The sequence below is a fragment of the Scleropages formosus genome, chromosome 5, assembly GCF_900964775.1.
Source record: "Scleropages formosus chromosome 5, fSclFor1.1, whole genome shotgun sequence".
NCBI lineage: Eukaryota > Metazoa > Chordata > Actinopteri > Osteoglossiformes > Osteoglossidae > Scleropages > Scleropages formosus.
Window position 1 is genome coordinate 21,188,993 of NC_041810.1, and position 27,413 is coordinate 21,216,405.

Here is a 27,413-nt window from a genome sequence, read left to right on the forward strand (position 1 = left end):
GTGGGTCTAGGGTTCGAGCCCTGCTTGGGGTGCCTTGCAATAGACTGGTGTCCTGTTCCGAGTGTGTCCCCTTGACCCCCTGCCCTACGTTGCCCGGTCAGGCTCCGGCTTGCCACAACACCGCCGTTGTTGATGATGGATGGATGGATAGATGAATGGCTGATTCGTACCAAAAGACATGCATCTTCAGAAGCACTTGCCTGTTCATCAAAACTACGATGTGAACTTGAAACTCATCAGCACAAAATCACATACAGCTGGGGGAAGCGCCGCATGTTTATTTTGCCCCCATTTCAGACGCTGGCAGAGAACCAAAGATGCAAAGCAAATTTCTGTCTGCAGGAGGCAGAGGGACCAGAGGGCATTTCGACACACACCGCAGACACGGAGATGATTCAGACCACCCCTCTCAATGAGTGTGGGGATTGTCTGGCCGGAGCAGAGAGCTTGTTGTTTCATCAAGAGGTGTAGCTGGGATGCATTGTGCCGTGGCTGTGCTTCTGCTGGACAGTGCGCCGTGATTTCTGGCGTCCCGACAAATTCTTATCGTCTCTCACTAGAACGCTTCATTGCATGGCAGGAAAAAAGACTGAAACAATCATACTAATATTTCTAACAGTATATTATATATTACAATAATTACTTGGCGCTGAAGAAACGTTTTTCATTTTTTCTGCAAAACTTAGTTTTCAGGGCCCAGTTTCCTTTTTATATTTGTCCAGAAGTAAATTTTTGTGGAAAAATGCTCTAATTCCACGTACCACCAATGAACCTGTTTAACTGCATCGGTTGAATGAGTATCTTGGTCGGCATCCTTAAAGTAGCAGTATTTGACACGGGCTCACATGTGGTACGTCTCACTTTAGAGAACATTTCGGGAAGGACTTGAGGAGATTTCTCTGACTCTCAATTCTCGCTCTACTTCGCTCACTTTCTTCAGGTCTTTCAAGATCTGCTTGTTATAGTAGCTACGCAGTGGACTTGGGCTGAGAACGGTTACTGTCCAAATTTCCGATGGTCCATCCGTTCCCCCCCCCCCAATATCCATGAAATGCTTGTAAAATGAGTGCATGACAAGTTCCTCCCATCTGTGGTATGCAGAATCCCTCACAGGCCTTTCATCAACCCACTGCAGCGCTCCAGAACCAGTCCAGCCCATCTCCATCTGGATTGTGTTACTCTTCACCTTCAGCCCCAGAGTGTTGATGCGGTCTTGTCCAAAGCAGGAGGAGATGTCAGTAGCGCTGGTCAGATGCAGACAAGAAGAATGAACCCCACCCACTCCTCCGTGACCTTTGGCCCTTCATGGAGGACTTGACCCGATTCATCACTCCAGAGGTTTGATGAAAAGGCACGAGCCCTTTCTGATGAAGCGTGCTGGTACTTCAGTCAGTCGGTTAGCTGCGTGCATGACGGGATCCAGCAGCTCATCCGCTCACGGGAAACATTCAGTCAATCTGTGATGCTTCAATCATTCGATTCTGAGGCTCAGTCACACTGACTTGCCGGCGGTGTGTAAGAATGGATAACTCCTTCCTCATTCGGCAAGGCACGCTGCGTGTTACGCTGTTTTGTGCATCTTTACACGTACCTGCCCTGTGTACGAGCTGCCCATAGACAGTGAGGTTTCTCTTTTTGCCGCATGTGGACGTCGGTAAAAGCTGAATGTGGGATTTGAAGTTAATCTGCACAGCAGATGGGAAAGCGTCCGACATTCGTCTCAGTGTGAGGCAGGTACGGTAAAGAGCTGAACGACATACACCAATTTGCCTCCGTACAAAACCAGGGTCATGCGATCATGTATCGTAACGGTCAGATTAGAACCCCGACTTAGTCAAAGCCCAACTAAGTCTTGCATCTGATAGGAGGAAGGCTGATGTTTTTGGAGGACTCCTCCCAGGGGCATATCTGCACTCAGCTTTGTGACGTCAGCCCCAGACACACACAGACACGTGCGCACACACACAGACACACACACACACACAGTGGGAGCTCTGCACTAGGAGTCACCCCCGAAAGCTGGAGGGGAAAAACAGAAGAATTGAGGGAGAGTGAGAGAGAAGCAAAGGGAAGCTGCCCCCCCCCCCCCCCCCCAATTGCCAAGACACACACACACTCCGTAGAGAACAACAGCGTGAGTTGTATAGCTCAGGAAGGACTGACCCATGATTCACAGACAGTGATGCTTGGAGGTGGGGGCTGGGGTTGCTGTTCTGCTGTTTGACTGCCTCTTTCAGCGGAATAGCGCTCGTAGTAAGAGTGGCGTGGAGAGCCGGCGCAAGGCGTCACACAAAGACACGGGTTTGTCGGCCGTCAGACAGACAGACGCACAGCCAGTCTCGCGCACTCATGCTGGTGGTGCAGGCGGCGGTGACCCCAGGCAGGGCTCGCAGGATGCTCTTAAAGCTGCCAGCTGGAACGCTGAGTCGCAGGAGCGAGGAACGGGTAAGAGAACTCCCTCCCATTTTCTTTGCTACCTCTCTGTGGCTGCGGTCGTGTCGTCGCCTCTCCATCTCCCCTTGCCCAGATTAGTAGAGATCCCTTTGCCAAATCCGGGCTGCGGTGTGAGAATGAAGCTTTTGTAAAGCTTTTAATCTGGGCTTTTGCGTGGCGCCTGGACAGTGGGAAGCTGCTCTGTAAGTGTGTGTGTGTGTGTGTGTGTGTGTGTGTAGCCAGCCTGATCCCCACTCCTTTTCACATAGAACCCCTTTCCTCGGGAACGAGACACAGTGAATCCCACGCCTGCTGTCCGTTTTACAGTATTTTTACTGCAAATGGGACCGCACTGAAGCTTCAGGAGTATCGGAGCAGAGGAGAGCGGCACTGTGACATCGATATGTGTGGAAAAGAATAAGCAGGCCATCAACAAGACACCTTTATCGTGGCGTGATTTGTGTCTCAGTGCAGCTCCAGTGCAGCAGCGGGACTCTTATCTTCTGGAAGTGAAAGATGAATGTGTTCATACTGTATGCTCAGAAATATGGTATGAAAGTTGTCCAGCTTTTTGATTCATCGGTGCTAAATTGTGTCCATCTTCTCAGTAGTGACTTTCAACGGCTTGTGTGGTTGACAAAACGTTTCCCACCTTTATTCCGTATTTTGGCTTTGACGAAGTGTCAGGGGTGTTTTTTTTTTTTTTTTTTTGAACATTGCTTTTAACGCATTGCTTATTATTTCCTCATTTTTGCATCATATGCTACATCTTATCATGAGGAACCTCTGAATGGAGTGCAAAATAGGGTTAGAGCTTTAGCTTCAGGGCTCTTTCCTCCCTGCCGGTACCACTGCTCTCCATTGTTTCACACTAACCTTTCATGTGTTACTTCCAAAGACGGAGCCGTTCGCTCTCATATTCTCGGTGCTCTCGCTGGCTCTGCTCTATCCGCAGCACGTCGAAGAGCAGACAGAATTAAAAAAATTTGCTCATGTTCTTCATCCGCAAAAGGCGCTTGACGAGACGCCATGCGTACAGTGGTTAGTCGTGCCACGTTATATAATGGGAGCCCAGTAGATGCGGCTGTCGGTGAGCATCCGCTGTGGTTCTCTGTGACGTCGATCGGGGTGTTTGCGCCCCAAAGCTGAGCTCCGCGTCCATGTAAATCACCTCTGAGAAGCAACAATAAAGACCGAAAGCCTCTTTAACTTCTAGAACATGCTGTAGACAGAAGTAGACAGAAAAAAAGTTTTACCTTAATAGACTACGGCAGCCAGTATATAACGTCTTGCTACATTTATGGACAAGCTGTTGTCGCACTTAGAATGCAGCTGCGTACCTGCCATGCCCACACCATCGACATAACCAGATACAGCTGGGACCCGGCGGGATATAAGGCAGAAGCGAACGTAGAAGGACGCGGAACCTTATTCGCCAACTGCTCACTCGTCCTGAGTGAGCTTACCTGTCGCTTCTGCTCCTTGTTCCCTGCTCCTCGTCCCACCTCCCGAGTCCGTCTCCCGAAACCCCTTCCCGTTCTGTGACCTGATCGGTTTACTCGTGTTTTGATCTGTTGCCTGTGTTCACCGACCACGATTCCGGATTTCCTGTTGTACGACGTTTGCGGTCCGAAGACCCAAGCCTGTCCCTGACTACGGTTCCTGTCCGGCCCCTGAATAAATTCCAGCGCGCTCCGCAATTGAGTCCGCTTCCTCCTTCACGGACGAAACCGTGGCAGCACCGAATCCGAGTGGCGTTTAAGGCGCTTTAAAACATGATTCTGATTTTGTGTGGACTGTTTACTTGTTTGGATTGATTTGGTGGAAATCGTGATTTCAGAAACCGCGGGTAATTTGTAACAAGTAATGAGAACGTGTTCTTCAGTCCACAGGTTTATACTTGCTGTGTTCATTTTCGAAGAAGGCACTGCTACAGACGGGTGTATTACTGACAGTAAAGCAGAGCAACGGTCGACTGAGTGACAGCACTTGTGCGTATTTGTTGTGATATGGCCATTTTCGAGCTTCTCTTCCTTTCTCCCTGCACTCAAGTGATGGCCCTCAATTTTTCATTTTGTTTTTTTCCCTAAATGTGTTTTAGACTGATGGCTTCAATTAAGCTTCCCATTTTCCCCATCAGGAGGAACTTAATGCCCTCGCAGCAATAAATTGGCAGTCTCTTTCACCACGGGCTGTCAATCCGAGATAACATTTGACAATAATTCAATCATTTTTCATCTATAAATGGTGCTTTCAGCTATAAGGGAATGTGGCGTGTTGTTACGTGTCTATTGCCTTCACCCTCGTAGAGAAGTTCTGTATAACTCCGGTGCTATTTCTGATCGCTTGTGTGTGTGTGTGTGTGTGTGTGTGTGTGTGTGTGTGTGCGCTGTATGAATAGAGATATATGCCAGAAGGGTAAGTGAGAGACAGCATTGTGTATGTGTTTGAGACAAATAGTATGGTGTGAAACAAAAATAACTGTGTGTCTGAGACAAAATAATGTGTGTGTACTTGTATTTGCTTGCTTGCTTGTTTGTGTGCATGGTGAACAGCGGGAGGCACATGCCTGTGGGGTTGTTGTGAACTGCCTGTGCGAAGACAGGTCTTGGAAAGAAACGAGAGACGCAACATCATCGTTTCTCCACCTGCACTTCACTGTGCATTTAAATGACGAGCACAATTACTTTGTGCGTGTGTGTGTGTGTGTGTGTGTGTGTGTGTGTGTGACACTCCAGGTGGCAAAGCACTGGAGAAGCCCCTTCCATGTGGGAAGCAGGGAACTCCCCTACAGCTGTGATGACACCCTCTGCTCACGCTAATGAACAATGGACCATTCCTCCAAGGAGGGCATCCAGCCGCTCAGAGACTTGCCGTCTTCAATAACAACACATCTAACCAAAGATCTGAAGATCCTCCAAACCGTAGCCTTTCACTTCATTTTGACACGTGTGCCTACCATGTCTTGGAAAAATTCGAATACTGTATGTATTCCACATTTGTTTAAAATGTTCTCATTAGTGACTTGGTCGGTGTTAACCATTCGACTCTTTTCGTGGAAAGTTGGTTGTTTTCCTTTATTTCAACAGTTCCTCTATCGCCAATCCTAGAGAGTGGGGAATGGTTTACAGGGGCCTCCTGGGAATTAATTCCCGCTGCTAAACAATTAAGGAAGCAGCAAAGGCCGCCGTCATATTTAAGAAGGTACAGTCTTGTGAGCTGTATATGGAATCTAAGAGGATTAATTCAGCCTTTGTTTTTAACGGTTTCCCTGCTTTCTGTAATCTTTGGTGTGTTACAAATCAGTGAATAGCAATAAGAAAATAGTCTTGTTTTCCACATGTTTTCATTGCTTGCAGCCAAAACGTTTCAAGCATTCTTTAGGGCAAGAAATTAAATCACGTACCCTCATTATGTTTGGAACCATCTTGTATGCAGCATAAGCAATAAAGTGGACAGAGTGTGTGAAAAATAGACTTGGGCTGCATTCTAACTATAAGCAGGAGAAATAATTGAGCCTCATTAAATTTAAACATCACATCACACCCAATTACAGAAAATGAGGAGCTGCAGGGCCGTTAGCCCAAAGCTCCGGGCGATACCTTAACCTTCCCTCATTAAACCGGCTGCATTCATCGTTCTCATCTTATGAATGCTTGAAAAGGGGCTTTTCCCTCCCTTTTTATGTGAAAGAGTTTGCCTACATTTGCAAGTCTTCTCAGTGCTCAGTGACAGCGCTTAACAGCAAGCAGTTCAGTGAAGCATGTTCTTTTCCTCTCTCTTTCTTCCTACCTTTCTCTCACTTAGGACAAAAAGCTGTAGACCATGGGGGGGATGTTTTCTAGGGAGAACATGATGGATGTTGCTGTTTCCAGAGTTGTCTGTGCTCAAGTTGCATGTGTCTCCAAATCTAACTGCTCTACCCTGTGATATTCAGACACAGCGAGGAGCTACAGTCATCGTACAGTTGCTCTGAAGTCGCTCTGCAGTCACTCCAATCCATGAGCACTTCCAGAGCAGTTTCTACTGACATTCAAGTGAAAACGACTGAGAGTCCACAGTAGGAAATGTGCACTTTCATCAAAACAATACATGTGTTGAGAGCTTTTAAAGAAGTGTCTACTTTTGTTTTGAGCTTTCCTCTGGAGTTTTTTTTTTTTTTTGTCTTGCTGCATATTAACGCAAGTGTTGCTGCGAATTGAATTTTAAGGCATGCCAAGTTTTGCCGTAATTTCCCATTCTTTTTAAATGCCCTATGCTTTATCCTGGATCTTTATGGTGATTTTAGCATCCAGTTGACTTTTTTTAATGAAACAAGTTGCCTGGGAATGTGGTCGTTTGGAGTAGGAGGGTTGCAATGGAGCTGTGTCCTTTCAGAGTTTCCAGGGGTGGGGGCTTGTCCTACACCAGGTTCAGGATTTTGAGATTTTCCAGCCTTTCTGTGCAGAAATGGGACCCCTTTTTCATGAGAGCATCTGGAAAAGATGATGTTTTATGGTCAGTTCTGGGGGATCTCTGTCTGAAAGCCACCAGTTGGTGGAAGAAGAGGAGGAAGTATTTTTTTTCTGCAAAAACCTATATTAAGAACTTTGTATATGTAATGACTTATCTTGACACCATTCAAACTTAACTGCTTCTGACCTTCTGCAGAAATTCAACTTGCTGACCCCTGCACCCTGTATTATTTTATCTGAAGACTTATCTGTTGGTTTTCATTCTGAATTAAGAGGTGATAAATGATGCCATGTGTGGATCTCTTTGTAACTCTTTTCTACGGGCTATAAGTTGCCCCATGTCATGTACCTGAAAGTAGTAGCACCTTGTTCTTTACACTGCATTTTCTAGTGAGCTCACCCCATGTGGACTGCGTGAGGGATGTACAACATGGGATTTTGGGCATCTTCAAAAGGCTGTATCTTTACCCGAACTCACCCTCCTGACTGCAAAATCTCAACGGTCTGTTGTTTTCTGGATATTTCTCACATTTTTTCAGAGATCAGAATAATCTAGTTTTTCCCTTTACCCAACAGAATGCACACCTTATTTGAATGCAACTTCTAGAAAAGGAGAGAGGTGATGTGAAAGGACAGCTGAGAGGAGGAACCAGACCTTTAACTCCTTTAACTAAAGTAACAATGGTTTGAGGAGCATCTGAATGATATCATCTTAGTGATCCAAGTGCTTCCATAGTTTGTTGTAATGCGACCCTGCTGAGAAATGTTCTCACCAGGTCAATATTTTGCAAACTTTCCCAGAGTCTCACGGGACCTTGAGGGTGCAGATCGTCTGGGAACATTTTTACGTCGTCAGTATTTCTGCGCTTAAATTCACACTGTGGCACAATACTGTCTCCCACGAAATATTAACCAAGAAATGGCTACAGCAATGACTCACAGTGGGTCTCGCAAAAAGCCAAGTGTGAACTGTTTTTCATTACAACAGTGCAATTTCATATGAATATTTAAAGACACACTGCCTTATGTACTGCAACAGCTAGAGCTACATTTGTTTTTAATGTCACTGCTATTCACCGAAACTGCAACATTTGGACACAAATATGCTTTTCGGGAACAGAAATGAGTATGATAATGAGTGGGAACTACTTTATCACTCATGCTGTATGGAAACTAAAACAAGACAGGCGTATTTTTCAAATCGTACTGAATGTTAACCCTTCGTTGGGTCTCCCACAAAGGGAGGGGATGACTACAGATGTCCATTACAGACACACACAAGCCCTCTCAACTATTACCCCAGTTATTCCCTACGAAGGCGACCCTTGGAGAGACAAACTGCAAATGCACGTTTCAGCAAACTTAAGAATTACCTTCAGGTCACCAAGCAAAGACAACTGTTCCCCATGTCGTGCAAAGTGCGGTACTGAACAGATACGCTGCCAGCAGAACCAATGAAGAATGGAGAATGATTTTTTCCGGTACATTTAGCCAGTGTCCGAAACAGACCCTAGCAAGGGATAATTTCGATGGCACTTATCATTAGAATCCCAGGAGCATAGAATTCAGAAATGAAGGTCTTAACTCATAGAATTAAGAAATTAATCAATCTTTTCCTGTCTTTAAATGGATCTTTCTGAATATCCCAGACATACCTTCACCACTTTCCTACTTACATCTCTACTGTTTACTTGTATAGTACATTAAAATAGTGTGATAGCATGAATAAAGATGGCTCTTGCTACAAGCACATGTGACACCGCTGTGCTGCTGTTCCTGTCACTACACTCTTACACATTTGCAGCCCTTTCACCAGGACAGTACTAACAGTGTGGAACTCGCGGAGGTGCTTTAATCCGTAACCTGTTCAAATGTGGTTCTGGCTCATTTTTTTTAATCAGCCAAGCAGATCTAAGCAGCATCTTTCTCCTTTATGTGGCTCTCCTGCAAGTCTGGGACCCGTAGGGTTAAAGTGAACAGTAGAATGTCCTGGGAATGCCGGCGCTGGAACACCAGCCTTCTGAAAATGCGTCTGGATGAAATCCCAGAGGCCTGAGGACCCTGGGAAACCCTCCCTAGATGCTAGTTTTGATCCCCTGCCTCACTCTGGGAAGCCGAGAGAGACGGCGGGGTGTGATGCGGTGGAGCTTTAACGCTCCTCATTATTATGAAACGAGTGAAGAGACCATGGCTGTGCCGCATGTGCCTAGAGTAACCCGCCAAGGCTTGGGACAACAGACCAAGAGAAAGCCAGTTGCTGCCCTGTGCTCTTGCTCTTACTGACAATGTTTGTTTTGGTCACTTGTGGTGGACTGCGCACGGTGTGCGTTCCTCTCGTTTGAGCAGGACAGGTGAAGAGCCACAAGGCACTTTCCCGCATTGCATGGGAGAAGGTGAGAGGCGACACAAGACAGCTGTCACTTCCCTGCAGAACCTCTCCGTGGGCATAAAAAAATCAGGTTGAGCAGGAGGTACGGTGGCCCAGGTGGGGAAGTTCAACCCTGTGGCAGAACAGCAGTGATGACAGCTGTGTTCTTCAGCCTCGAGGATATTCTTTTCACTAGACAAGGCCTGCTGTGGAACCTGGCCTCAACCGCTCTGAGACGATGGCAGGTCATGAACCTGAGGGCTCTGAATCTCATTTTCACTCCCGGATGTGTGCAGCGAGCCTTGTACCAGGTAGGTGAAGGAGGGAAACGGCTCGTATTGCTGGTTCACATTTGCTTTGGTTCTGGGCCATGAACAGCACGGAAGGCGAAGCGACAAGGTGGACGTTAATTTGCTTTGAAAAGCAAGGCATTGTGCGGCAAGTATCATTTAATTTGCTTTAACTTTTTTCATTTTGTGATTCTTTGTTGGCATTTGGCCACAAACGGCTCAGAATATATATACCTGGCAAAGTCTGGATGTTTTCTCCTCTGTTAGACAAGGTGAAACTGATGCTTAGACTTTATAGGAGCTGCTGTCTGTTGTACATTGTCCAGGTGTTGATTTGGTTTGGTTCAGACATAACTTGTAATTTTAAACCTCCTTCTTCTGGCTTGAAAAAGGAACTGAAAGGCTACTTTTGCTGGTTTTTTTTCCAATCTTTTCGTGCCGCAGATACACACTCTGTTACGTGATTCTTTCCCAGTTTTTGTGTCGCTGCCACATACAGTAACCCTTTTGGTTGTAGTTATGTGAGTGGCTATAAGAAGTTCTTCTTGAAGGACTTTCACTAAGCAGCCGTGATGAAATATTATCATACTTCCTCTCGGTTACAATTATAGGTCATCAATTTTTAATGTCTTTCATTAAGACGATGTTCCATGACCATTATTTTAACCATGAGCCACTTTTTATTTCCAAACCCAGAGCAGAAGCTACTGTGGTAGTACGTTAGGTAGCAGCCCATGCACTCATTAAACACATAGATTAGCTAGAAGGGTGTTGAATTTTGGCAAATTGTAACAGTTGTGACTTTGAGCAAAAGCACTTAATCTAAATTCTGTCTGTAAAATAAAGAGCTCTATGTAAAGACAAAGTGATTTATAACTAAGACAACAGATATGAAATTAACTAGAAAGAATATCTTTGTGTAGGGCTTTGATTGACAAAAGGATTTCAGGTGTACACATAAATGAAACATGGAGTTAAAAAAAAAAAAAAATCCTAAATTCCTTGATTGATGCTATAAATGACCCAAAGTTGTTTAACGAATTTTATTATTTAGATATGAAGAAAAGATTTTCTGTTATTCAAAAATGCAGTGTGAAACTTGGCATTGTTTCTATCTGACCAGTAGATAACATTTGGCAAAATATTTGATATTCAGCCAACTTCTCAGCTCTGTTTCAGAAGTTCATGTCCATAATTGGAGATCTGACTTGTTGGATGTTTATAAAATGTCAGCTGGTAGCAGAGTGGTTAGAGCTGCTACTTTTGGACCCAGAGATCACAGGTTTGAATCCCCCCTCCAGCTGTAGTACCCTTGAGTGAGGTTGTTGTTGTTGTTGTTAGGTGCCGTCCAGTCAATGGCTACTCTATGGATTGTTGTCCTGAAAAGCATCCGGTCATCCGCCAACCAGCTAAGACTTGAAAGTGGAGCATTCATGGCTGTGGTGATTGTGTCGATCCCCAGCATAGTTGACCTTCCACTTTGCCCAACATGATGTCCTTTTCCATTGTCTGTTTTCTCCGCATGATGGAAGTAAGAGAGTTGAAGCCATGTCGTCTGAGCTTCCAATTACATCTTCGGTTTGACCTGCTGTAATACCCACGCATTTGTTTTCCGGGCCAACCAGGATTCTTTGCCGGCACCATAATTCAAAGGCGTAAATTTTTTTTTCTGTCCATCTTCTTCACTGTCCAATTCGCGCGTCCATGTGATGTGACTGAGCGAGGTATTTCCCCTAAATTGTTCCAGTAAAATTAACCAGCTGTAAAAATGGGTCAATAATTGTAAGCTTGTAATAATTGTGACCTTAACATCATAAGTTGCTTTGGAGAAAGCATCAGCTAAACGAATACATGTAAATTAACACTTTCCTGGCTGTTACCTTTAACGGTGGACCGCTATGTCACTTGGCTCCTATTCCTCCACTGAATATGTATGTGATGTGGATATCAAATGTTTTGAAGAAAACACGGAATAGTAGTACAATTTTTCCCATGAAATAAGCAAAGCACCAAGCTTTCCAAACAGATGTGTGGCTGTAGCAACTACTGTATCGAACTAACATTCACTGCACAGGGTCATCCCAGTTGAGCTGTTGCAGTTCTTGTTTGCTGGCTGCATTTTTTAGCACTTTCCTACACTAATGGAAAGGAACTGCGGTGGTGATACTGAGTGGTGAGCAATGACAGAACTGGAGGTGAAGGGGCCCCAGACAGGAGCAGCCTGCATATCTGTGGACACTGGGTCATGACTGTGAAAGAGGACTGGTATTTCTCTGGCGTGTGTGTATGTGTGTGTGTGTGTGTGCGTGTGTGCTGTGTGTATACACTTCTAGTGTTGGAAAGCTCTTTAAGAAGATCTCACCAAGAACAGGATCATAGAAGTGACCCGGAGTGCTTATTCAGGCCAGTAGTGGGTAGTAGTGTCTGTCCACCTTTCCGGTACATTCTGAGGGATTCTGCTGACATGAAGCATACACTTCAGGCTCACTCTGTGTAGCCTTTAAACACCTGTGTGCTGCAGGTCTGCAGAGATCTTCTCTCTCTCTTTAGCCCTTTCTCTTTGCCCTCATCCCAACAGACCTCTTTTGTGACTTCTTTTTGCCTTTTTTAAAGCAGTATTTATTTACTGCAGCTGGAATTTCCTGTTAGGAACACTGCATGTCCTTTGCTTTGTGTCGCACGTACACAGCTCTGGCGCTTACCTGCTGTGTTGCTAAAAGCACTGCAAACACTCGACATCTTTCATATTCTTATGCCCCATGGATTAAAGAAGCAGAACATCAAGGTGGCTCCCGTCTCTTCTTCCCCTCTCCTCAAGGCAGGATATCCTGAGAAGGGTGGGGAAAAACATGGAGTTTTTTCATGTGGTGAAGCCAATGCCTCCACCCCCCCATCCCAGCCCACGAAACCTCCAGAAATAAATTAAAAAATCTGAATTCCTGCCATAGCTCTAAATCACTGTAGATTGAATAGAACCTGTAATGAGAGGATATGTTTACAGTGTGAGATCCTGGATAATCCACAGTAATCTGGGTGAAAATCCTGTCCATCCCTTTATGATTTTCTGAGCAGTGCACATTTCCCTTAATCCCACACTGTAAATTATTCAATCCGTCTGGATTTTCATGAGCTTCTTCTCCAGTTCCTCAAAATAGTTCATTTAATTAAATATATCTGACCACATTACACTGATGTATTTAGTGGTTTTGTCTAGTTACTATGGGGGGGCGCAGTGGCGCAGCAGGCTTGGCTTGGTCTTGCTGTGTAGCGGGTCTGGGATTTGAGTCCTGCTTGGGGTACCTTGCGGCAGACTGGTGTCCCATCCAGGGTGTATCCTCTCCCTCTCCAGCATCACGTCCTGTGTTGCCAGGTTAGGCTTTGGTTTGCCGTGACCCCCACTTGGGACAAGTGGTTCCGGACACTGCATGTGCGTGCCTGCATTTGCTTTTCAGTTGTTCAGACATGAACACAATGAAGGCAAAAAGAGATGCGTACATAGATCCCAGTGTTGTCAAACTATGCTTCTGCCTCTGGACCACCTTTGTTTTCGTTTCAGTAACTCCAATTGGTCACTTTTATATTATACCCGTTAAGGGAGGAAGCCAAAGCTACACTGTACATGTGGCTTTCACAGTAAGGGGGGCTATAGAAGTGGTTCATTGTTGGCACCTTCCACACATGTTTTTGTTGAAAGTCCAAGCATGTGTTGGTGATGGATGGATGCATGCAAACACAAGGAGAACATACAAACTCCGCACAGGCTGAGCTGCATTTGAATCTTTGTCCAAACACACACATCACTGTCTGCTTCGCCATCTTTTCCAACTGAAGATTTTGTTCTATTTCACCAAATTTTAACAACCATTGATAAAGAACAACAATTCTGGGTGTGTTTTCTGTAGTACTTTTTTAAAAAAAAAAAAACCTAAATAAAAAGCCAAGCATGTAATAAATGAGCAGCTTATGAAAAGATATTTAATTTAAATTTTGCAGTGAGAAAATGTAGTTGCATTATTGACATATGAGAAGACTATAAAGCAATAAATACTGTAGATTTGTGCACCATCGGTAGGTGTCAGTTGTCGTTTGCTCCAGAGTTGCAGTGAGACCCAGGCAGAGACTGAAGTCGACCTTCTTGGACAGCCTGTGTTTTAGAATTTTGAATAAAATGCGGTGACTGTGGCTGTGCTGCGGTCATCCTGGTTATGGTTACATGTAAGATCCTGCATGTAGCAGCTGCAGCTAGTTGGGTGGAGATCCTCTTCGAGAGCAAACGGAGTCTTGCTAGGTCTCTTGTCCTACACATCACATGTTCCTGCCCTCTTCCCTGTCTCTCATCAACAAAGAGGGGACTGGGCCTCTTTTAACCTCATTTCCTTCTTTGCAATGGGCCGAAGGTGTGTGTGTGTGTGTGTGTGTGTGTGTGTTGACCTCCTAACCATCTCTACCTTCATTACCTCTAGAGCCCTTTTCCCTGCTCCAGTTGCTCAAACAGAGCAGATGTGACACATCCACCAGCAACTTAAATCTTTTTTGTGTGTGGTTTTTTTTTTATGAAAACAATTGTGAAAACGGTTTCATGAAAGTTTGATTTTTAGAAATAATAAATACCATAAATAATTTAGAACAGACAAAATAAATATGTAGTGTAATGTCTAATGTCAGGGAAGAGTGAGTGCTGGGATTTATTGTCTCATGCTATTTTGTTTTAGGGATGAAATGTTTTGCCCCCAAGCAATTGACATATATGTGAAATGTAAGATTGTATGTGCAAATTCATGTTTAAACATGCTGCCTCTGAGGAGAAACTTATTACAGTGCAACTATGAGTATTTATTTCTTTTTGTTCATAATACGCTGTAGGCGCACGAGTCTTTATATGACTATGAGTGACTGTAAGAAGAAAAACATTTCTTGTGCAGTTATTGGAACAGGTCTCTTGCATGTGTGTCAGGTGGATGAAATGGTGGTGTGAGGGCATTCAGCGATTGAACCCCCCAGGGTGTGCACGACCAAATGAATGCTTGCGTGGGCTGCCAGTGGTGCTCATGCTGGTTGACTGAGAAGAGCTCAATGAGCCTTTTCGCCGCTCCTGCATCCTCGATCTGACAGCTTTATTGAAACTCTTTGTTTCATGGGATAAAATTTTTGTTCAGGAAATCCCCAAGTTCTCTTCCCTTGAGTGTTTTTCATGGTTTTCTGAACAAAAACACAGTTGCACTTGTAAAGCATCATTTCAGTCTGACATCCTTCATTTATTTGTGCTGAACTATACATTATTATACAAGTTATTGTCTTTCATTAGTTATGATGAAAGTGCTTTTGTAAAGTGCTTTTTTGCTGTTGTCATTTATTACCTGCCAAGGTAATCACGTCATTTCTGTAATAGCGCATATCTGCACAGCTATTTGAGATAGAAGGACAGTGTATCAAATCACACAGATGTTCATAATGACATTGCCGTTCAATCGAATTTGGTGTGTTCCCTTTACCTTTTCAACTTTCCTCAAAACTGTTTTGCTTTTAGGGCTCACTTTTATTATACATGATAAGGAGTCGCGAGACTTCTGAGTATGAGCACGAGCACATGCTGATGACACAACCTGAGACCTGTCAGACAAGCCGTGGCCCATGTGGAGAGAGGCTGCTGGACTTGTATGCGACACTTGACATTGTTGGCTATGGTCTCCTAAGGCGTCCTTTGCAAGCTGATTGCTCACTATGCAAATGTTACAGTACAAACTACATTTGCTTGTGAGCCTACATTCTCATAAAAGGAGTCTTCATTCCATCAGGGTATTAGAGTATTTAAATACTGTAAAAATATATATATATATATATATACTGTGCGTTTCTTTAATCCCTCATGATGCCTCGGGATTCTGAATATTTTACCTTGGTCACTGAAGTGTTGCGGTGAGCATTGAGACAGGTCTTTCCAAAGTGTGAACGAATTTGAAAGCAAGGCCAGCAAGTTTTGTGCCTCTCGTAGTGTACAGCCACTGCAATGCGTGCGTTGTTTAGCCACTGGGCACTAATTCACACTTACTGACAATGAAATCATACTCTCAGAGCTTTAAAATCTCAACAGTGTAATGCATCGGAACAAATGGCCATGGACAACATATGCCTTTTCGGGTCCACAGCAGGGGGCAAATGTATGGCCATGATGAAATATTTAATGTCTTAACACCTTCACTGTTCACTCCTCTAAAACCATACATACACCTTATGGTGTGCAAAATCTACCCAGTCTATTATAAAACACATACTGGCATTATTTTGTAAATTACTCTTCTAGAGATTAAAAGATTGCTCCACAATTTCTCTGTGGCCAATATACTATGTTGTCAGAATTTGAGAATTTAAGGATGTAACAGAACGGGTCACTGTCAGCTTCTCTACCTGATGTCTGGTTTATTGGTTTTTCTAATACATGCGTTATGAAGGGGGGCGCGTGGTGGCACGGCGGGTTCAGCCAGTGTCTGCTGTGTGGTGGGTCTGGGTTTCGAGCCCTGCTTGGGGTGCCTTGCGATGGACTGACGTCCCGTCCTGGGTGGGTGTGGGTCCCCTCCCTCGTCGGCCTCGCGCCCTGTGTTGCTGGGTCTAGCTCCGGCTTGCTGCGACCCCCAGCTCGAGACAAATGACTGTTGATGATAGATGTGTCATGAAGCACTGTGGCCTAGCTGTCAAACACACTACTCCATTATGCCACATGCGTACATGTCTCATTTATAATTGCACACTGACATGGCTTGGTGAGCTTACATTGCTCAGAAAGTGTCCTGTAATTGCACTACAGCGGTCCCATTCATTTCCCGAGGTCATATGTTTGGTGCATGATTCAGTCCCCAAATGCGAAGTGCTTGCTGCACCACTTGCATTCTGGGCTCACTGGCAAACCGTAGCCATGGGTAGCAAAACACAACTGTAACTGGATTAAATACATTTTTGCATTTCACTTGTACCTGTCCTATTATAGGGCAGAACAGCACAACTTCAGATACTATGATATACAGTATGTAATGAGTTTTAATGGTCAGACTGTTTTGAAATGTTTGGACTAGCAGCTCTAGTCTGCATTCATAATTTGCTGTGTCCAGCATTATGTACCTAATGGTACATCATGACATTGTCTCCATATCTGACAGTCTGATGCACTGTGAGGTCTCTTCTTTTTTCACCATGTGCTATTATGCTGACATCTTGGCAATTCACCTTTTTATAGACTGTCATCAGCTAAGAAGGGAGACCCTATAAGAATGATAATGGCATGATAATGACAGCAATGTGTGCTCCTTGTAATGAGCAATAACGTTTTCCGATGGGACTTGTGTGGCTCACCAAAAGTGCTGCAGGCTCTGCCGGTACATTTTGAAATATCCGGCTGTGCGTTTCAATCTGTGTCTAGAAAGCACATAAGAACATGCTGTGTCTATTAAAATTACATGGTTCTGGAACAAATCAAACAAGAAAAAAACAACATGGCTTTGAATAAACTTTGTTAATGTGTGTAATAATTAGTAACCCCCACCAGACTAAATGATAGTCGCATGCTTTTGAATCGTGAAAACTGAACAAGTGACAGCTGAATATGATATCTTTATGGAAATAGATATTCGTGATCCAAACTCCTCTTCCCCAGCCTGATTCTTTTCGTAGTTTTTATTCACATTTTGACACTGATCTTGCTGTGCTACAGAGTTCAACATCTTTCTAGGCTCAGATCTAGCATCCCATATCTCCAAGTACTGTACTTCTCTATGGTGGGCTCAGTAAATCTGGCCTTAAAAGGTTTCACCTGAATACATTACAGAGCTCAGCAACCGAAGTAATGGACTGGACAAGATGCTGAAGTAAGCCTGAGGTATTAAAACCCGTGTAGGTGCACACACGGTACGTACTGGGGATATACTGTGTAGTTCAGTTGCATCACGGGATACGGCACCTATTGTGAGGTTACTAGAGCTGCATGTATCACAGCCTACGAAAACGTGTCCTGCAAAGCAAGTACAGTAACTATACAATAACGATTAACTCTGGGAGATCCTGGGAGAAGGGTGCTTAGAGAAGAGGGAGTGATCTCTTTGCTCCTGTTCACCTCACACCAGTTTCCCAGGTGCTGTTCAGCCAGCCGCACTTTGGCTATATTCTCAGCCTCTGTGAGGGTAAAGCTTAATCACTGCTCTCCTTTCTGCTGCTCCTGACTCAGCTGTGTTTGGGACAGGCAGGGATGCTATGTCAAGTGTGCCACCATCTTTCTGTGTGTGTGTGTGTGTGTGTGTGTGTGTGTGTGTGTGTGTGTGTGTGTGAGCGAAACCTGGTCGAGTTTGCCAGTGAAATGGATATGTTGATGGCCTTTGCTGCCCACAGTTTACATGCTCCACAACGTGAATGCAAAGCAGTGCGACCAGGGCGCTGCGCTCATTTGGACAGGCTGCTGGCGCCTGCGTCAGTCTTTCGGTCTCCTACCCATCCTTGTCCTGTCGCACTGTCAACACACGTTTTCTGCTTAGGGTCACCTAGCGTCCTGGAAGATGTACTGAGGACGTGTCTGAAATGTGTGACTCAATGGCAGAAGGTGATGGAGTGAGACCTATTGTATTTATGGAGTCCGAAAATGAAACTTGATTCGGACCCAGCGTGGGCCAAAACCACACAGCCACATCGGACTCACTGTATTAGTAGGAAGACAGAGGGAAGACAAGATACAGGAAGGAAGATTGTACTCTTGTGAAGGTCTCTTGCAACACCCTTTCCCTGGGCTGAAGTTTCCACTGAAATTCAAGTTCAAGTTTAGTTTATTGTCATAGGTACAAGTACCACGTACAAGTATCATGAAATTCTTCCTGAATGCTTCTCCACAGATTATGGACAAAGACAGAGACAATAGAAATACTGCACAAACAAAACAATGACAATGACAATGAGTAGTGCAACAGCAATTTCCACCTATATGATGACCTCCTCTTCCTAGGTCCTGTACCTGCAGAAAGAGTTGTGGTTCGCCAAGCCGATGAGGCTGCTCTTTCCAAAATGCCGCCCCGTTATTTTCATTCCTAAAACCCCTCCATAGAGGCACACTGCTGCTCTTTTTAAACGTTGGTGAAGAGTCACTAAGGAAAGTTCTGTTAAATCCCAGTAATGGACAGGTGGAAACATGCTCTTTGCATTGCGCACTGCTTCACTTACTAGATGTTTCAGGATCCTTCTCCTTAATACAAGTCTTTGTGTTTTGCGAGTGGGATCGTTCATAAAGAGGGGTGCCGGAAAGCCAGTCGGACATGTGTTTCTCTCGCCGGGTTTGCTCTAGAGAGCACCGTTGACGGCACCTGCAGAATACAGTCATCACAGTAACCCTTCCAGTGTGGGAGTATTAATAGGGTGTTACGGCAAGGTTACAAAAAGCAGTCTTTCTTGGAAGTTCACGGTTTTCATCTGCAGGGCACCTTAATCTTTCTGAACCCCACTGCTTTGCTGAGACTTGGCCGTGCGAACCAGGGAGGGATTTTGGTCAGTCATAGATGAGGAAGAGAATTGTTACTTGGAATAGTTTCGTTCCGTGTGCTGGTGTCAGTGCGCCGTCACTAGGTTTGGTCTCAGGGATCCATGTTGGCACATGTGTAAAAGATTTCTAGCAACTCTGCTAAAGGTTTACTCTTTTCAGCTATAAGGTGTTGTAACGACCCACGTTACTGGTTTTGTGTAAATAGTTGCATTATGGGAAAATTGTAAATAACATGTGTAACCACTGGGGGCACTTAGGGGGAAAATGATGGGGTGACTGTGTTTCCTCAGTGTGTTGAGGAAGAGCCTTAGGGTACTAAGTAGGTTGGAAAGGCTGGCTGCAAGTGCAGATCCTAAAGAAAATAGGGTCCTTAAACCAGGAGCATCATTTCTCTGGTGCTGTTGTTCCAATAAATCATTTGTCATAAACACTGTCTCTGTGTCCTTCTTTGCCCCCTCCAAACCCATGGTGCTGTGTGCCACAGTGCACACATGTACGGTGTAAATGTTCTTGCACCATAACTATATGATCATATTTGGAAAAGCCTTTACACAGATGCTTCTCCTGCATTGTATGTAAATGTTTGTGTATCTCAAAAAAAAAAAAATGGGAAGGTGATCAGGAATCGTCTATCCTGAGTTTTGTGCAGCTATTCGTGCGATGAACACCGGTGCGTAAAGCGGAAAGAAACAAACTTAAGAATCACATCTGCAACTATGTCTCTCTTTCTCCTAATGTAATGCACAAACTATTTTCTCCGAGATGTACGTCGCTTTGGAGAAAAGGGTCTGCTAAATGAATAAATATAATTATAAATACACAGCTGAATATACGTATCTCGCCATCAGTGCTGTCTGGGGAAACTGACGTCTCCAAGTGGTGCTCCGACAACTGGGTTCTTACAATAGAACGTGCGACACTTGCACTTTTTGTGGGTTCGCTCTCTCCTCAGAAGCACGTGGGAGGATTCCATTGAAAGATCCATTTCAATAAATGCAGAACAGATGGGCTATGTGAGGTGTGTTTCCTTACATCGGGGGACTTTCTGGCTTTGTCCACAACCTACATGCTCAGATTCCACCCTGCAGTCTCACGAAGTTCCACGAAACCAGCAGCCCTGCACCGCTGCTGCTCATTTTCCATTTTAAGAATTTATACACAAATATGACACGCCCAGTTTTTATGGAGGCCGAAAAGAAGCCGGACATGAAAATGTATCCTAGAATCTGACCTACATAAAAATGACAAACTATGTCCGTGTTTGAGGTTTGATTTTAATGAATAATAAAAACGTACGAGTTCGGAAGGGTTAAGGTGCACGAGAAGACCGAAAGGCCGGACTCTGCGTTGGTCACGGCGGGTTTTCTTCGGTGACGGCTCTGCAATCCCTGGCAGGGCTGTCCCAGCGTGGGACGTGTCTTTGTGCACCGTGCCCTGCTTCACTGACTCACATTTGTAACCTACAATATGCAGCTGTGTGGCCTACATAGGGCGGCTGGCTAAAAATAGACCAAATGAGTAAGTACAGAATAAATTCATAAATACATCAAAGTATGGATTTAACAGTAATACCACTGCCTGTCCAAAAAAAAAAAAAAGATATCAAATCAATCAAAGGTTTATTAGTCAAATAATGCACAACAATACAGCGTACAGCAGTGGTGGCTGGTAATGAAATATCTTTTTCCACAAGCTTGGAAAAAATATTATGCAGATATTAGATATTATGCATTCAGTCTGAGGTCAGATAAGATTGCTTGCTTAAGGAAGAGAGAATGTTGTTGCTGTTTTTGCTGTTACTGCTGCTACACATACAGCCTGATGGAAAAATAACGAGTTAGACATTTTATTTGCCTCGCTTTAAACAGGGCGAGGGGTGGGGTGGTGCGGCGGGTTTGGCCGGGTCCTGCTCTCGGGTGGGTCTGGGGTTCGAGTCCTGCTTGGGGTGCCTTGCAATGGACTGGCGTCCTGTCCAGGGTGTCCCCTCCCTCCCCAGTTTTGCGCCCTGTGTTGCCGGTTTTGGCTCCGGTTCGCCGCAACCCCGCTTGGGACAAGTGATTTCGGATGGTGTGTGTTTTAAACAGGAGCATGTAGTGTGTGGTGTGCAGGTAATTATGGCAACATGTGCCTTTAGTTATATACAAAAAAATGTGGCGATATTTGTACTGTTGTTGTGTAACGTGTGTTGTGTCATTCAACTTGACCTGAATAAACTGAAATATTTTTCACTTTGGGGCACGGTGGTGCAGCGGGTTGGCCAGGGGGCTGTGCCGTGGTGGGTCTGGGGTTCGAGTCCTGCTTGGGGTACCTTGTGGTGGACTGGCGTCCCATCCTGGGTGCATCCCCTCCCCCTTTGGCCCTGCATCCTGTGTTGTTGGGTTGGGCTCTGTGACCCTACTTGGGACAAGTGGTTTCAGACTGTGTGTGTGTGTGTGTGTGTGTGTGTATTTCTCACTTTAGCAGAACAGCTAATATTCCTGAACCACAAAGGCTAAAGAACCCGTTTGTGGGAAAGTGTGTGCTTGTCGGCTGTGGGACATCACAATCCTAGTCCCTGCGCCGTCTCTCTTCCCCTCGTGTTGTGATCCCTCGCCTCTTCTGTTAGTCAAAGAGGTGGACAAAACTGTGCGCAACAATGAGCCAAAATAACAAATAATTACAGTAATAGTCTGAAGCAGATCGTAGTTACCCTGTTTTAATGAGGCATTCCAGAAACTTGTCCTAACTAGTACCAGCAAAAGATGTGCATCTAAAGCATGTGATGTAATTTAATTTTGGAGAAAGCGCTGGTGGACGACCGGAACGAGACAATCGAGTTATGTGCCGAGATGAGGCACGCAAGTATTTGAGGAGCGGACCTTGGATCTCAAACGCTCAGCCTTTCTAAAATGGCACAAATGGAAACAGACTTGGCCACACACATAAAATGTCCAAAACCGAGTGTGTGTTTCGTAGTGTTACAGCGGCCCTTTTTTAATAGGAATAGTTAATACGGAGAAATACATTGAGATGGAATAGTTTGAAAAAAGATTAACGCTGTGTCTTCCACTTCGTTCTCCCATAAGTGAGACGTACCGTGTTTTGGAGAAGTGTCTGCTACGCGAGCAAATGTAAATACGGATGAAGTGAGGGGTCGCTTTCCATATGCCGGATTGGGTGAAATCACAAAATATTTCCAGTGCAGGAACATAAGTTCAATAAACAGCGCAAATAAAAGAAAAATGAGGGCCTGTCATAAAGTTACTTTTACGCTGTTCAAATTAGTGGTTCACAGCAACAATTACTGTACATTACAGCAACGATCAGGATCAATGCTACAAGTGTCAGTTATAGTAGAGTGTATAACTTGCCGCATTAACCAAAAATAGGTTTGAAAGGGGGACCGTCTTCTGTACCGGTTCTCACACTGCTGTGTTACTACTGTATTTCGGCACCGCGGTAATGCACGGAGCGTCCAGTCGGAGGAGAAAGGGAACGGGAAGGCGGGGAAACGGTGGACATGGCCGATGGGACGTAATAGAGGCGTCAAAGAGAGATGGTTTTGGACAGCGGGAGGTTCAGGTGCTGGAGCCGCATGGCTGGTCACATGCAAAACAGAGACCATTCTCACAGCTCTTCAGCCTCTGTGTTCTCGCGTTGCTCTGCCGTCACAACGTGACCCAACTTCACAACTTGTCCGATGACCAACAAAGCGGTTGGTCATCATGAACCGGAGAACTTGGCGCTCCAGCTTCTTTCACATACGTATATTCCTCCGTAGCGCCTGCTGGAATGTTCATTATTGACCACCAGGGTGTGGGGGTCAGAGGTTGAGGCCTCACCAGCTTGTATCAATTACACCCTCAGCGGTGTTTATTCTGTCGTCTTCTAGTGTGGATTACCTTCGCCGCTCTGCGACTTCCCCAGGGGAACCCGTTGAGCCCAGACACCCCCGGCCTCCAGTCACCAGAGAAACGGCGAAACCCAAGCTTAGAGCAGAACTTCCCAAAGGGGGAACCACTTCTGCTTTGAAGCAACACACGTTAACGTAGGATTGTCAATGTGTCCTTAGTTCCAAGAACTCAATCTCTTAAATTAGAGTACCTTAAAATCTCCTCTTCTCAGCTTATTATATGGCTGATGTTTCTCGAGCCTTTTCCTCAAAGCTGTGTTGAAATTACTTTCAGGAGCTGAATGGCATTTTTTTTTTTTTGCAGAGCCCTTTCATGTTTATTTTAGGACCGTCCCACGGCCCCAGCGGAATCGTGTGAATCTGGACATTCCCATCCGTTCCGGCCGCGGCCCCGGTGCACGCCGGGTTTCCTCAGTTCAAACGTTCAGCCTCCCATCCCGCTTGCGCTCCTGGCCGAACAACGAGGCTCTTGTGACAGCAGCCCAGGGAGCCGCGAGCGAAAGGGGAAAAGCGCTGCACTTAAACACACACATCATATGGACATGTTTAACTTGGGCGGCGGAAGTTTGGCTCAACGGTGTATAAATGATAGCAGATGAAGCTCCGCAGGTCTGTTCTCGGAGACGCGTAATTCTCTGGAGGGGCTCGCTTTCGTGTAGGACACGTCTGCCGCTTATTTTACTTCGTGTTATTCTGTCCGAAGGCAGGACGCTTGGCCGTAGGCTCGCGTCGTCCGTCTTTGCTCAGCAGTCCCCGAGGTCGGGTTCGGCTCCGTTCCTTCGGCCTGCGAAAACATGCCGCCGAGCGAATTTCGTATTTGGTTTCGAAAGACGGAAGCGAAGCAGAAAGAAAAGCAGCTAGAGAAGAGCACACACGTCCTCAGCACCAGCGACTACAACGTCCAGTAAGGCCTTCATTGCATTAACGTTTGGAAAGGGTGGACACATTAGCACGTGTACAATCTTTTATTACACGTAGTCACGAGAACATGGTTTATAAAATTATGGTCACTGCAAAAAGCATTGTTTTCCCAATCATATCATGTTTTGTGTGTGTGTGTGTGTGTGTGTGTGTGAGTGTGTGTGGGGGGGGATGGAAAGGCTGTGAGGAGGATCTGTCCTTGTATCCACGTGTGTGTCGGGGGCTGCCCTGTCCCCTGTCCCGCGCTCATGCTGTGGCAGCTCCTGCAGTCCACCGTGTGCGGGGTTGAGCTGCGCGTTCACATGACCCTGCGTCGGATTCCTCCCCCCGCTTCCTGCCGCGCTCCCCCATTCCCAGCGTCGTCTCGCAGCCTTCCAACACGGAAACACACACACACACACACACACACACACACACACACACAGACGGAAGAGGGAGAGAGCAGCGGACTGGGCGCATCCTACTCGCAGCCCTGGTTGCTCCCCGCTTCACCGACTCGGACTCCATCGGAAGCGGCGGGGGGCTTCGGGGGGGGGGAGACTGTCAGCGGTCGGTGTGTGTGTGTGTGTGAGAGAGAGAGAGAGTGAGTGAGGGAGAGAGAGAGTGAGAGGCGGGTGAACACTCGCTGCTGATCGCGAGTACTGCGCTGCACGCGCTCCGGGAGAGATGCCGCGCGCGGGAGCGACGTAAAAGCGACGTAGCGACGCGCCGTTTGTGCAGCCTAGGGTTTCGTGGCCTCGCGCTGCAGTGCAGGCTGCCCGAGCGGACTCGTGTCTCGCGCCCACTCCGAAGCTCTGGAGCCCGGTGTTCAGGGTGCATCTGCACGACGGACGAAAGCCCGACCCCTGAAAGGTAATTCCGCCTCGGAGTCTCAGTCTGTGCTGCTGTTTGTTATGTTCCGGAGCCCAACGCACTGAGCGGCTCCTCGAGTCGGACCACCCGTTTGCGGTAATAACAGCGCAGCGAGGCCGGAAAGGATCGTCAGTGCGTGTATCTGTGCGTCAGCCTGACGGTCAGGTGGATCTCTTGCTCCTGCGAGCTCGCGCTCAGACGCGTGCACGTTGTTCTGCGCGGTCCTCGTCACGTGCGGCGGAGCCGCGGAGTTAGTTTGGCGCGCGGAGACAAAGAGCGCGTCGGCGCCGAGGCGGTGCGTCGAACTTTCCCTCCTTAGTTATTGCTGCGCGTCACTCGGGGAAATCATGAGGAACATTAGGCTAATTAGGCTAGCTGGATACAGATACGGTGCAAGACACTCTTCTGCATCACGTGACGTGTGTGCTGTGCGCGTGTTTCTTTTTAGTAAAATCAGGCTAGAGCTCCGAGGCTCCGCTAAATGTTTTTTTTATCATGTAAAGCTAAGTCTAATAATAATGATAGACTGAAAATGGGTTTTTCTAAACCAGGCTTTGCGCGGCTCGTACTGCAACTCAACATATCATATGATATGTGATGTGCACCATACCTTTGCTACATACATCATGTTCTCACACTCATAAATTAGGATGAATATGCTTTTATTAGCTCCTGTTATCATATCAACTAAGTGTTAAAAGTGTGTTTCTCTTTGCTCTTAAATCCAGGCTTTAAATAATATTGTTCTCCTCCTAGGCTCATATTTCCTCTTATTGAACCTTTCTCTAATTTCTATATGACAGCACACATTTATACTATATTAGTAACTTGCAGTTATTTCCCAGTTTATGCAGCTGGGTAATTTTTACCGTATCCGTTCAGGGTTCTACTTTGCTCAAGCCAAGGCTGCTGCAGCTGGAGCGGGGATTCAAACCCACATCCTTCACATGCTGGGCTCTAACTGCCGTGCAACCCGCCGTGGTTTTCCCTCCAGGAAGAATTGTCCACTTAGCGGTGCCGCCCGTCCCCGCGTACAAAATTGCACACCGAAGACATGGAATTGCGAGCAGCGCAAGTGCAGCCAGGTTCCACATATTGACACGGGGGCGACGAGCTAACGCTGCCGATCTAACTCCATACTGGCGCTGTGGTGAGGAGTTAACAGTGCTGTGTTAAGCCCCGCTTTCATGAATGGGGGGGTTGTCCTGCAGCCCCCACGTACATATTGTCTGAACCGCTTGCCCCATACAGGGTCACGGGGAGCCGGAGCCTAACCCGGCAACACAGGGCATAAGGCTGGAGGGGGGGGGGGATGCACCCAGGACGGGATGCCAGTCCGTCGCAAGGCACCCCCCAGCGGGACTCGAACCCCAGACCCACCGGAGAGCAGGACCTGGGCCCACCCACTGAGCCGCCACGCCCCCTAGGCCCCATGTATTAGATCACGATTTTATACATACGTACATACAGTACACATTTTGCTCTGCACCTCGATCAGTGTGTGGCTCCTCATCCAGGCAGCCCAGTATACAGTGTGATAATATTTTATAGTAGTTCCCTCCACGACTGGATAAGTACATGCCTTAGTTACGCTGTTCTGTTGCTCAGGTTGCCAGTTATTAGAGGAGATCTGCACAGTGAAAGCCTTGCATGCAGTCATCCCCCCCGCCAGGTTACACACGAGGACGTGGGTTTTATTGAAGGTCCTCAGCCTGAGATCTCGTGTAACATTCATCTCTGTGACATTTTTTCACGTTGTGTGTGCGCGCGCCTCTGCCGCACGTGTTTCGTGCCGCATTCCGGTGTGTGAAGAATGCGTGTGGCTCAGTGGAAGTTTATGGAGTTGTCCCTTGTCCCAGATGTGAAGGAAACTTGAACAATTCAGCATTTTTGTACTTTTTTGTCTCTCTTCCTCTGGAGTTCTGCGTTCCCGACATTGGCAGTACGGTTGGGGGTTACATCAGTGTTCTTCAGTGACACTTTACTTCTCTTTGATACCTTGTTGAGGTCTGCAGAACCTCAGGCTTTGGTTCTGCTCAACTGGGCTGGATGTGATCGGCAGAAATGTGTCGCAAAATGCTAAACTTTAGTTTGGACCCAGTCACTTTACGATAGGTTGTAGTAGGGGTGGGACAAGAGGACCATCTGTGTGTCACCTTCACCTAGCGTAGCAGTTAGAGCTGCTTACTTTGGCGACAAAGGTCACAGGTTCGAATCCCACCTCCAGCTGGAGTTCCCTCGACCAAGTTAGTTGCACTGATTTGCTCCAGTAAAATTATAATTGGGTAAATAGTTGTAAGTAGAAAAACACCGCAAGTCATTTTGGAGAAAAGTGTCAGTACCTTGTGTCTAACAAAGTAGGTTGTTAGTTCTAGACATACCTCTCATCTGAGCTCCATACTGATTTAAGACTGCAGCACACTCCACGTGCATAATAAACGGGGGGTGGACCTGCCAGGTGAGCCCAAAAAAAGGAAACAAATGATGTCATGTCCATTGGGTGGGGGTCGGTTGGAGCCGAGCTTGCAATACTCAGTTTCTTACCCTCACACCCCCCAGAGTGAAATATACTTTGTACTCGTTGCTTTGTCCTCACTTAATGTCACGGTGTCGCCGTCCTGCTCCCTGGTTCCTCTTACATCTGTGAGCGTTTTCAGAGCTACGTTTGTGTTGGCCGGGCTGCTCCGTATCGTGT

The 27,413-nt window shown here is 46.1% G+C and overlaps 1 protein-coding gene across 11 annotated transcripts in view; it reads left to right on the forward strand.

Annotated features, from left to right (window-relative positions):
- The first annotated feature begins 2,192 nt into the window (after positions 1-2,192).
- The window catches only part of LOC108921135 (FERM domain-containing protein 4A-like), a 72,437-nt gene continuing 47,216 nt past the window's right edge, over positions 2,193-27,413 (forward strand). For 7 of the 11 annotated variants that reach the window (XR_003797685.1, XM_029252029.1, XM_029252037.1 and 4 more), the window contains exon 1: positions 9,185-9,566. Coding sequence is in view for 9 of the 11 variants with exons in the window: in XM_029252029.1 (XP_029107862.1) it covers positions 9,408-9,566 (159 nt within the window). In the remaining 2 variants the exon portion in view is untranslated. Of the gene's footprint in view, positions 2,446-9,184; positions 9,567-24,448; positions 24,719-27,413 lie in introns of those variants that run through there. The other 4 variants (XM_029252036.1, XM_029252035.1, XM_029252038.1 and 1 more) reach the window with 2 other exon arrangements.